This window comes from Ursus americanus, chromosome 36 (genome assembly GCF_024610735.1).
Source record: "Ursus americanus isolate L20-20 chromosome 36, mUrsAme1.1.p, whole genome shotgun sequence".
Lineage (NCBI taxonomy): Eukaryota > Metazoa > Chordata > Mammalia > Carnivora > Ursidae > Ursus > Ursus americanus.
Window position 1 is genome coordinate 22,363,349 of NC_142162.1, and position 12,715 is coordinate 22,376,063.

The 12,715-nt window shown below is 34.3% G+C and overlaps 1 protein-coding gene across 2 annotated transcripts in view; it reads left to right on the top strand.

Moving 5' to 3' along the window:
* Positions 1-12,715, top strand: part of SPRED1 (sprouty related EVH1 domain containing 1) — a 116,360-nt gene that overhangs the window by 88,442 nt on the left and 15,203 nt on the right. For both annotated transcript variants that reach the window (XM_045816051.2, XM_087859202.1), the window contains one exon: positions 6,454-6,606. In XM_045816051.2, coding sequence (XP_045672007.1) covers positions 6,454-6,606 — 153 coding nt within the window. The remainder of the gene's footprint in view (positions 1-6,453; positions 6,607-12,715) is intronic.

Here is a 12,715-nt window from a genome sequence, read left to right on the forward strand (position 1 = left end):
AAGGAAAAGCTAAACAATCTCTTAGCAACCATAGGAGAATAATTATTATAGCAGCCTCGAGAGTGAAACAGATTTCCATTGTACATAAAATATTGGCATAGGTTACTATATAGATAATACAGATGAGCCTATGCCAGCACTGAATGTGGGTGTATATGACTGCTATAGATAATTTTTTTTAAGCTAGAGATCATGAAAATGTATGTACAGTCTTTATGTATATTATGTGTTAAATTTTCTGCTCTTGTGAAAGATTTTTGGCATTTCCCACCACCTAACTTTAGAATATGTCCACGTTCCCATAGTAATTGTTACTTTTAAGGGGTTGTAATTCAGTTAAAAACATTCAAATTTGACGAAGCCTGAATACTTTTTACTCAGTTGTATCCAACTTAAGAAAGTTTTGGTTATTATTAATTTTAATTATGGAAATATCGTTTTTGGAAAATAAAATATTTTTCTTATTTGGCAAATAAGATTGGCAAAGATCAGTAAGTGATAAAGCCCAGTGTGAACAGACATGTGAGGAAATGGTCCCTCTGTCATATACTATTGAGGGGTTTTCAAATGATACATAAGCTTGCTGAAAGATAGCTTGGTAATTTAATGGGAATATATGCATATTCTTTATTCAGTGATTCAATTTAATGGGAATGAATCCTAAGGAAATATTACCATTGCACCAAGATATATGTATAAGGACATGCGTTGCAACATATATAACAAAAAGTTGGAAAGAATCTGAAGGTCCATAATTAGAGTATTGCTTATAGAATAGATGACACACACAAATACTAAACTGATTTGTGACCACTTCAAAGCACAAGGTATATCTTTATATATTGATGTGGTGAGAGGTCCATGATACATTAGGAAGTGAAGAAAGGCACCACATGGATAGACTGTCTACAGTATAAATGGAACAGTATTATACATAGGATATGAACAAATATACATGCATTAAGCTGGAAATCTCTGTCAAATAGTAGTAGGTGTTATTCCATGGGGTTAGGAGTATGGGCAGAATTTCTCTGTGTAATTTGAACTTTTACATTCATTAAAATTATTCTTTTGTAGGTAAAGATTTTTTTTGTTAAGGAGTTCTTTTTCATCATTTTTTTTCCTGTTACACCAGATTTACTCCCAAGAGTCTATATTATTTTATTGTGATCTGATTTGTGGATGGTTGCATATTAGACATTATTTATATGATACTCACTATATGACAGGCATAATTATAAGCTCCAAGGATAAAATGTAGGCAAAGTCTCCCATTAGTAGTTCTTGGCAGAAATATAAATAAGAGAACACTTAGAATATAGGGTGATAGATACAATTATTTTTGAGGAACTTCAGAGGAGGGAATGATTAAGTTGGGAGTGGATCACCAAAGACTTTTTGAGAGTTTATAGCTGACATTATAGAGTTTTTCTTGTGGAAAAATTGAAGATAGTCATTGTGGGCAGAGGAAATGACATGTACGAAGAATCAGAAGTGTGAAATGTCAAATGGTAAGAAACAAGTACATCAGTATTTCTGACACCAAAAGATTTGAGGATGAAATAGTATTAGGAGCCATGGTAAAATAACAAACCTGTGCATTCATTTGTTAGTTCTTTTGTTCATTCTCAGAATTTCTCGTTTGCAGAAAGAAATATTATGTAACTTTTAGTAAGACTGATCCATTGTAGAAATTAAATAGCAGATAAATACATAAAAGTGCACATTGTGATAATGCCTGGGCTTGGTGAGAATATGGATATGTAAATTGTTAGAATTACCTTGGAAACTAATTTTTATCATGTAAACTGGGTCATAAGTAGGTATGTCCTGTAATCCACCGTTTTTATTCCTGGATATTTACCAGGAAAACCTCTTGTACATATATATCATAAGGTCTGTAAAAGAATGTTCTTAGCAACATTGTTTGAAATGGAAAAAAAAAAAAACAGTTTCATTTTAGCCAAGTTACTTAATCTTTCTTTTTTAAAAAGATTTCTTTATTTTGGAGAGAGAGAAAGAGCACGCACACAGGCATACAGGGGCAGGGGGAGGGGCAAAGGGAGAGAATCCCAAGCAGGCTTCAAGCTCAGCAGGAGGCAGGGCTCAATCTCCCAACCCTGAGATGATGACCTGAGCCTAAATCAAGAGTCAGATGCCTAACTGACTGAGCCACCTGGCACCCCTATTTAATCTCTTTTTTAAAATTTCTTCATATGGGGTAGAGAGATAATACTATCTACCTTGAAGTGTTGCTGTGGGGATATAGATGAGTTAACTCATGTAAAGTACCTGGAACAATATCTGATTCTAAATACGTGTTAGCTGTCATTGCTACAAAGAAGTGAAAATGAATGAGCTATTGCAGTACGTGTCAACATGAATGAGTTTCACCGAACAAAAGTAAGTCCCTTATAGTATCGTATCAGTCAAATAAAATTCAAAAGCATCTGTAACTAAATATTGTTTAGTGATGACACTTGTGTGGTAAAACCCAAAAGAGTATGAAAATGAAAAAAACTTCAGGATAGTGTTTTCCTGCTGGTGAAGTGGGGAATGAAAACATGGAGAAACACATAGCAGTGATTTGTTGTTGGTTATAGTCTCTTTCTTAAGTTGAGTAACAAGTAAATATACACATATTCATTTCATTATTCTTTATATCATTATATATACAGTCCTTTATAGAAAATATTTCCTTAGGGAAATATCAACAGTTCAGTGTATATCCTTCCTGGTACTGATAAAATTTTAAAGTATCCTATCAGACAAAATGGGTCATGTCATACTGACAATTCTGTACCTAACTTTCTTTGATTTAACTGTATCGACTTTAATTAGGAATGAAGTCTGATCTTTTCACATATTTATGGTCCTTTTTTCCCCCTATGAAATAAAAGTGGACTTTATCTTGTATGTCAGTGTTGTCTGGGGGGAGAGGGCCCATTTTTATGGATTTGTATAAATTATATTTCTTATGAAGGTGTTCCTCAGACAATACTGATTTTCTTCCTTTCCACTCTCTAGTATGTGTAGGATTCCCCAACAGAGCTTTGATAATTGGAAATCTTAGAAGGGTTCTGAGCAGGAAAAAAAATAGATTTGTATGGACAGCCTTCCCTAAGGCTGGAAACAGGAGATCAGTTAAAAGCCTACTGAAATAAGATAGGCAAAAAAGATGAGGGCTTGCGTGAGAGAAAATGGATTTGAAGGATATTCAGAAGGTGAACTTGTTTAGAAAATAATTTTTTTTTAATCAACAGAAAGATATTTTGTATGAATCCGAAGGGTTTGGGGCAAGGGGTGAAGAATGTCTTAGTTCATTATTTCACATACAGAATAGGGGGAAAATGTATTTAAGCCAAAAAGCATATGACTAATTCCCTAGTTGAATTACTTGAATATTTTAATAGCCTATATTATATTTCAAAATATTACAATTCTGTATCACAAACAAAAGAGAAGTATATACCTAGATTTTAAGAGAAATTGTGGCCAACATAAAAGTAAAGCTCTAGAAAAATCGGAAAATTACTCATAATCAACCATCAAGAATAGGTGTTAACATTCCTTTTATATCCTTTCAATCTTTTATTTTTTATGGTTATGATCATACTGTAAATAAAATTTTGTATACTGACTTTTTTAACACTTAATGTTTCCCCATATAATGGATATTAGTCCTAAGCCTAATTTCAAATGACCACTCAATATTCCATTAAGTGGAGATACCATAATTTATGTACCCATCCCCATATTTAGGGATTGGCATTAGGGTTATTTCTTCATTTTTACTATTAAAGTAAATATGAGAAAAATACTTTTGCCTAAAGCTTCTTCCATTTAGTACTTTTTTTCTTTGCAAGATTCAAGAATTTGTCAAAATGTTTGAATGTTTTCAAAACTTTTGATACATTCTACTAAAATCACTTTTCACAAATGGTTATTCTAGATTTTACTCATGTATGTAGAATTAGCAATGAATAAGAATGGTCATTTTACGTATTGCTGCTTTTTTAAAAAAAAAAAACTTTTTCAATATACATCTAAATTTATAACTTGCTGAAGGAGATATAATGAACTGGTAGACAAATACTCTCGCAGTTTGGGATTCTGTAAAAAGGTTAGTTTGTTTCTCATAGTTGAGGAATAATGTGCATTATTATAGATTGTAGACTCTACAGTAGATGGGGGGGGGGTGTTTGTTTTTACCGTATGAGACACCCGAAGGATGTTTTCCTTATTTTATTAGCTGAGACCCATTTAGATGTGTAGTTATAAATTCACTGTGTGATATGACCTGTAGTTATTAGGTTAATTCTAGCTGTTTTGGTAAACATTTTTAAGTAGAACTAAGTTATTTGTTACCCAAACAATAAATACATTTCTGTTTATTTAATAATGAAACAGTCAACACTCTGGATAGTTCCCTTTAAAAAATAAATGTATTCTTTTTTTTTTTTTAAGATTTTATTTATTTATTTGACAGAGATAGAGACAGCCAGCGAGAGAGGGAACACAAGCAGGGGGAGTGGGAGAGGAAGAAGCAGGCTCATAGCGGAAGAGCCTGATGTGGGGCTCGATCCCACAACGCCAGGATCACGCCCTGAGCCGAAGGCAGGCGCTTAACCGCTGTGCCACCCAGGCGCCCCCAAAATAAATGTATTCTTAATCAAAATGAAATGTGTTTTTGCTTAATGTACAGAATATAAGTAGAATTAACCCAGGTCAATAGAGTAAAATGCTTGTTATATAACAAGTTTATGTTTGTTCAGATATGGATTTTTTCAGTAGGCTTTATTTTATTTTACACATCTTAAATTACTCCTCAATTAGATTGGAATTCAGTAAAAACAACCCGTTCCAAAGAGCTGTCACCATTATATGTGTAATTACTACTGACTACTACTACCACTACTGCTACTATAGTAATTCATGCTTGTTTACAGATTTTTATCTCTTGAGTATCTCAAGTAACCCCAAAGTTATTAGTATAAACATACCCAATTTATAATAAAATAATAATTTAGAGAAGTTAATTGCTTAAATTGCTTAAATTTTAGAACTTACTTGGATGAGGCAAGTTTCCAAATTAGGCCCTTTCTCTAAACCTCCTCCCAACCCCCCATGTTTTCTTCTATTCAGTTTGCTTATGATTTTTGACAGTTACTTGAATCATTTATTTTCAAAACTCTAGAACACGTAAATATATTTCTTAAAATTTTTTACTCCTTCCAGTTTTCATCATGCATTTTGAAAGAATGTTTGCTGGTTACTAGTATTTAACCAACTTCTTCCTAGTAATTAATTTAGCATTAACTATCATAACTCATTGGGACAACTATAATGCAAATTAGCTAAAAAGAACAATTAATTGGGTTTGAGATTTAGTTTTAGGTGATAGTACATTCTCAAATATATTTTCTTAAGTTTAATTGCTTTTAGTTTTCAGGGCATTTTCACATATATTATCATCTCACTAAATCCTTAAGAAAACTCATGTGATAAAATAGCATAGGTATTAAAAGTATTTGGTAATTGAGAAAACCAACTCCACAGAAATTAAATGTCATAAGGCTACTTTGTTCCAGAGCAAGGACTAGAACATGCATTTATGAACTAAAATATGTTAGCTATTTTATGAATTTTATTGCTTAATTTTAGAGCACCAAATTTTTAAATATTTTTTTTAAAGCTCATAAAGGTTTACACCTTTAAGATTATTAGCCCTGTAGTGATTACTCCAGATTATTTTAGGTTAAGCCAATGAAAGTATTTTTGTCATTTTTATTTGGCTTTCACAATCTTTTCACATAATTATAAAATGGCAAATAATTTTCTCATTTCTTGAAACAAACAAATTATTGTTTATGAAATTTCAAAAACATGTCATTAGGGACTGTCATTGAGCATATCCCCTACCTAAGTGTTAATGTGCATGACTTGAATCAGTATGTTAAGGCTAATTAGTTCTTCATTCATTCAATAAGGTCATGGACTGCTGTCTTCTTTTGATCCCCTGTATCATATAGCACAGCACAGTCCTTGGTACATACTTTTTTAACTTGCAAGACAACACTTCAATTGATTTATATCTTCTCTGTAATAATTTCTTCATTTTCTATGTATGTATGTCGCTTCTTATTAAAATTTAAAGCTTCATTTTAATTAGATTATCTCTCACATGGCATGGTTAAGCTTTTAATTCTTCCTAAGTTGTTTTCTATAAGGAAACCCATTTTGCTCATAAAGTTGATTTATTATTAATATTACTGTTATTTTTTTTTTCTTTTGACCTGGCTCTCTGATCATGATTGAGTTTGGGTAATTGCTGTTTACAGTGATGGTAGTGGTACATAATGATTTGCTAAATACTTGCTAGAGTGAAAGTATCTTACTTTGTTTTTGTTTATATTCTGGCAACTAATGAATTATGGGGATTATTCCCATTAGGCAACTGAAGAGGACACTTCCAGTTCTCTAGTGAAAGATCATCTTTTCCAGCAAGAGACAGTTGTTACCAGTGAGCCATATAGAAGCTCAAGACCTTCTGCCTTTGAAGATCTGAATGCCAGAAGAGTTTACTTACAAAGCCAAGCCAATCAGGTGAGAAGATTAAATATTAACAACAGAAATCTAGGAGAGTAGGATTTAATTGAACCATAAATTTGACTTTACATTTTTTGATTACAGAGGTGAAAAAGGAAAGTGTGTTATGTTTTCATTATCTGGGAGGAAAAGCCATTTCAGCCTCAGGAACCAAAAGTTTCCCTAGCTTTACTCTACATGAAACTTCTCAGATGAGATGAAAAATATCCCGAGCAAACGTATCTGTAGCAAATTCATTGATAAATTTCGTAGAGTTGTTTCTTATGGCTTAACGTCAAATACTAATAATGTACTCCTTTATTTTTTTTCAAGATTTTATTTATTTGTTTGACAGCCAGTGAGAGAGGGAACACAAGCAGGGGGAGTAGGAGAGGAAGAAGCAGGCTTCCCGCCTAGCAGGGAGCCTGATGCGGGGCTCGATCCCAGGTCCCTGGGATCACACCCCGAGCTGAAGGCATATGCTAACAACTGAGCCACCCAGGCGCCCCTAATAATGTAGTCCTAAATCAACTCAGTGAAAGTGTTTCCTTTGGGTACTCAGTATACAACCCTCTAATTGTTCCAGCTTGATCTAAAAAGGAAACCTTAATTACAGGCTATAACCCTATTTTTATGCCACTCACAAATGTTATCAAATCTGTCAGAAGACCATTCTTGACCCCATTTCTCTTAGTGATAGAAACAAATGCTTTCATTGTAAATAAGCGTTTTAAGTGTTTCGCTATGAACTCATGTGGTTTAATCCATACCCGGTATATGTCTACAAAGTCAGAAGGCAGTCAAAGTGGTTTTTTAAAAAATGTTTTAAATACTCTTCTTGATAGATGATATTTATAAGATGTGTTAGTGTCCAGTGGCATAGTGGCTATGACTAAAGCCCACCCGATTCTCATTCATGATTCTCATTTTAACCTGATGATCTCACACATGCAGCTTGTTAGGGAAGACATTTGCTTTGCATTTGCTCTTCCGTCTATCTGGAACACTTCCTAGATCTTCACAGAGTTTGTGCTTCACTGCAGGTCACTTCTATGAAGCCTTCCCTGGGCAATCTAAATAAAATAGCAACTTTTCTATCACTGTATCCTTACTCTGCTTTATTTTTCTTCATAACATTTATCGCTTCTTAACTTTATGTATCTAATTTTTCTGTTTGTAGTGTTTGTTTCTTCCCAGGTATCTTCAGAAACTTAGAAGTTTCTGAATAAAATGAGCCTCTAGTTAACATTTGTTGAATGAGAGAGTGAATGAACGCTAACAGGATCAGCTTGAAAGCAAATGATGTTTTGATTCAGTTTATTCCTGGTTTTATCATTCAGTACTGAGAACTTGATTAATTTAGGATCATTTGGTTTTGCAAATGACAAATCCATTCAAACTAGCTTAAGGAAAGGGGACTTTATTTTATTTTATTATTATTATTTTTTTAATTAACATATAATGTATTATTTGTTTCAGGGGTACAGGTCTGTGATTCATCAGTCCTATATAATACCCAGTGCTCATTACAACACATACCCTCCCCAGTGTCCCATCACCTAATTACCCCATCCTTCCACTCCACTCCCCTCCAGCAACCCTCAGTTTGTTTCCTATGATTAAGAGTCTGTTGTGGTTTGTCTCCCTCCCTGGTTTCATCTTGTTTCATTTTTTTCCTCTCTTCCCTTACGATCCTCTGCCTTATTTCTTAAATTCCACATACCAGTGAGATCATATGATAATTGTCTTTCTCTGATTGACTTATTTCACCTAGCATAATACCTTATGGTTATATCCACATTGTTGCAAACGGCAAGATTTCATATTTCTTTTTGATGGCTCCGTAATATTCCATTTGTGTGTGTGTGTGTGTGTGTGTGTGTGTGTGTGTGTACGTGTACACATACACATATATATATGAGGAGGACTTTAATGACTCAGTGTCATTCCTCAGAATTCATTTTAAGAATAAATACAGCTAGGAATTTTGAGATGTGGGCATTAAGTAGCTTCTCTCTTTCCCCACTCCCACTCTTTGCCTCTATCTTATTCATACAAACTCGGCGTGACATTTATCGCTGTTTCTCTTTACATATCCATTTCATTCTTTTCTTCTATGGCCTAGGTTCCTTGTTGCCTCGTTGATTAGTAGTGTATTATGACTATCAGAATGTCAGGCTCAGCTCTTTAGTCTACATGACATTCCAGCCTAGATCCCTGTAGTCCCAAGCCAATTCTGTATTCTTATAAGAAGGAAGCTGATTGGCTCAGCTGAGGGCAGGTTTATTAATATATTCTACATAGCTCTCCATTCCAAGGCTACCGGATGGGCTGATTAGGCAGAGAAAAGATAAAATGGTGCACACACTATCCAGCATTGCCACTTCTGGGCAGAGCTCCTGTTCTAGGCTCTTACAACCTAATGGCTTGCCTTTGTGTCAAGTGCCAGATCCAGATCCTGGTTTAATTATAATTATGGCTGGTTGGCAGGAGAGTGGCAAGGCTAATCGTGGCAACCTTTGAGCAAGGAGATGTTTCTTTCTGCCTTGTGTATATTTAAGCTGTGTGTTTTACATTTCCTAACTAAACTTGTTACTTTGCTGGTTTTCCATAAGGTCTGTTTGCTTAATAGAACCAAACTAGGCACTGGGGAGAAGTTGTTCCCTGGATAGAAATTTCTCCAACAGTGGAAGATCTTGGGCTTCAGACATAGGCACATCTAGTTTTAAATCCTGTCTTTTTAATTTACTTACAATTACAAAACTAATGCTCTCCATCTTCCTGTTTCCTCATATGTAAATATCAAAAATAATAAAACTCACTCCCATAGTATTATTTTAGGGGTTAAGGAAGATCATTCATTCATGCAAACATTGCTATGCACTTGAAATAAATGCATGTGATAAATGTTAGAGCACCTACTATGTGCCAGGTCCTATTCTAAGCCCAGAGAATAGCTGTGAACAAGAAAGATATGAGCCCTAGCCTCATGAAGGATATAAATGCTAGTAAGGGAGATAGACAATAAATAAGTTAAACCAATAATATTTCAGATAGTCGTAGTGCTATAAAACTAATGGGGAAATATAATAGTGGGAATATAGAGGGGAACTTCTACAGATCTATAAGATAGGGAAAATCCTCTGGGGAGCTATTTATATGGAGATATGGATAATATCAAAACAAAACATAATAGCCATATGAAAATCCAGGAGTGAGGGGTGGGATATCCAAGCAGCAGCTTGGCATTTCAGAGAAACAGGCTAATGGAGCTGCAGTTTAGTTAGTAAAGGTGGTAATAGACTAGAAGTTACAGTTAAGAGAATTTGGTAGTTTGGATAGTGTGGGCTATTGGGAGGAGTAGGAATTTTATTCTGGTTTCAATGAGAAGCAATTGGAAGGTTTTTAATCTCCAATAAAGGGCCCATTTGCATTTTTAAAACATTATTATGGCTTCTTTGTGGAGAATGGACAATTAGGATATGGTCATGAGTGGAATGAAGACCAATTTTGAAGCTAATGTTTTCATCCAGGTAGAAGATTTTGGTGATTTGGACTAGATAGAAATGATGAGAAATGGCTAGATAAGGGGTAAATTCTGGGAGGAAGAGCCAAAAAAGTCTTGATAATAGATTAGAGTCCAGGATGCCTTCTGAGTTTGAGGTCTAAGCAGTAAAATGAGTGATGATGCCGTTATCTGAGATGGACAAGACTAGGACAATTACCTCTGTCCCCACCAGTATAGTACCACTCCCACTTCCCACTCGTGTTGGCAAAGAGTGAAAGATTTGCCCAATATCCAGAGGTTGAGTGTTAGGACATATAGGCTCTTATATTCTAAACGATGTGTATCATGATTAAATAAACTGTCATGATTATTTCATGGTGATAAAAGATGGATCTTAAATATTTGTTGTGATCACTTAGTTTTTAATTGTTTACTTAACTGAAGTTCTACTTTCCCCACTGACCTCAGACTTTATAGCCCCTTACACTTTAATGTTGGCCATTTTTCAAACACATCGTTAGAGGTTTTTTTCCTTCTCAGAAGATAAGACTCTTGTTTCTTTGATAGTGTTTGATAGTCTTAATTTGTTCTGTCAAACACATGAGTGTCTCTGTTCCCCCAGTGTGTAGAACTCCAATTTATATTGATATTCTTTACATTTTTCCCCTCTAATGTCATGGTAGATGAAGTGGCATAATGAAACCTGTTAGTATTTCTTCCTGGTGTTTTCGTAAATAAAAAAAACATTACTGAAAGCAACACTTAGATTTCTGAGAATCATTCTGCTTTTACTTTGGAAGATGACTTTCATTCTCATATTTAATTATTTTCAGATCAGTTGTTAAAGTGTTATATGTGTTTTCACGTTTAATAATTTTATCTGACCTCTGTAATTGTCCTAGAAAATCAAGAAGACTAAGAACGAGATTTTATAGTCTTTTGGTGCTTCGCTAAAGTGCTTTTGACTCCAATATTTCATTTGAGCAGAGCCAATATCTTCAGTTTTTGTCAGTGAAGAAATTCCTGCGTAGAATCATTAAGTACCTGAACAGTCACTAGATTAGTACTTGCTGAATTATTAGAATTCTGAGGTTATTTACAAATGCTAAATGTTTCTTCCATCTACCTTCTTCCTGCTCTCCTTCTCTTCCTTTTTATTCTAGCTCAGATTAAAATATTTCCTTTTATGGTAAACAGGCAGCTTTATATTTCATTAAATCTGATAAGTTTGGCTTGTTAATCCTTATCATAGCTGGTTCCTACTGTATGCTAAGTACTGTTTAAAGCACTTATATAACTCATATTGATCTTCACAATACCCTCTAACAAACTGCCTCATTTGGGGGATAGAAATTATCTATAGTTTATGCATGTTTTTGTCCAAGTTTACTATGAAATTTTATAGGAAATGCAAGAAAAATTAATTGGTACAAGAAGGAAAAAAATAATTTTAAGTCCGTTTTACTTTGTGAAAAATAATAGCAAAAATAGAGGCTGAAAATAGTTTCCATACCTTTTCCAGGGATTTTGGAATCAAAACAATCCATCTGGAATCATATTTGCTCATCAACATATAGGCATCCTAGGAAATAAGATAGTTAAGATTGGAGATATCCAGTTTAACACTTTTAAATACAAAATGTGTTCCAATATCTTGAGTGATGGGCCGAAAAACTCAACAGTAGAGGAGAGAGTGGACGTCTGTACATCCTGAAGCCGACCGGTGATTCATATAGTTGGGCAGTGAGAAGAAACTTGGTGAATGTAAACCAAAGTTATAATAGACTAATATTCATCATCCCAGACCCTGGGAATTTATTTGGCCTACCTTTTTTGGCTGAGGGAACTATAAACTTTAAGCTACTCTTTTGACTGATGGAGGGAAAAGAACTGAGCCCTTCTCCCAAAATGGCAATGATGATAATGGCGGAGTGGTTGAAGAATGTAGTCACCATGCAGAAAACTACAAAATAGTGCTAGATAACTGCAGAGAGGGAAGTAAACAACATTTGGCAGGCAGTTCTTAGCATGGGGATTTTGAACATGGCTTCTGGAGCCAGACTATTAGGGTCTGAATTCCAGCGTCTTTACAGCTTTTCCTTATCTCCAAGATTGATGTGATGTAGAGAAACAAGGGTTATGTTTTATGAATTTGTGTAACTAGACATTTAATTACACATTTGCTGACGTTAAAATAAGTGAACTCCGTTTATTAGGGATTAGAATGGAGTAGGTATTCTCCTTTAAAGCTACAGTAGATATTAGCTATGCATTTAATAAGTAATTACAGAAGTTTCTTAACAGGAATAATGCACATTTGCATTTGGCACAGTCCTGTTACAGTGGTATACCATTTGTCCACTTGGATGTCACCCAATAGGCCTCACAGAGTGAATTTCCCATATTACAGAATCTGGCCTTAAACTTGAAGATCAGAAACCATATTTTCAGTACTTCAGGATGTTAAGACTGGAATCATCTTTCATGGTGTAAAATAATCAAATTTAAGAAAAATGGTTTATAAAAATTGGAGTGTAAAATTTAATTTAAGCTATCATGTGGACTGTAGTACTTAGTGGTGGCTTCTTTAGTACATTGTCTGCATAAAATACATCTTCA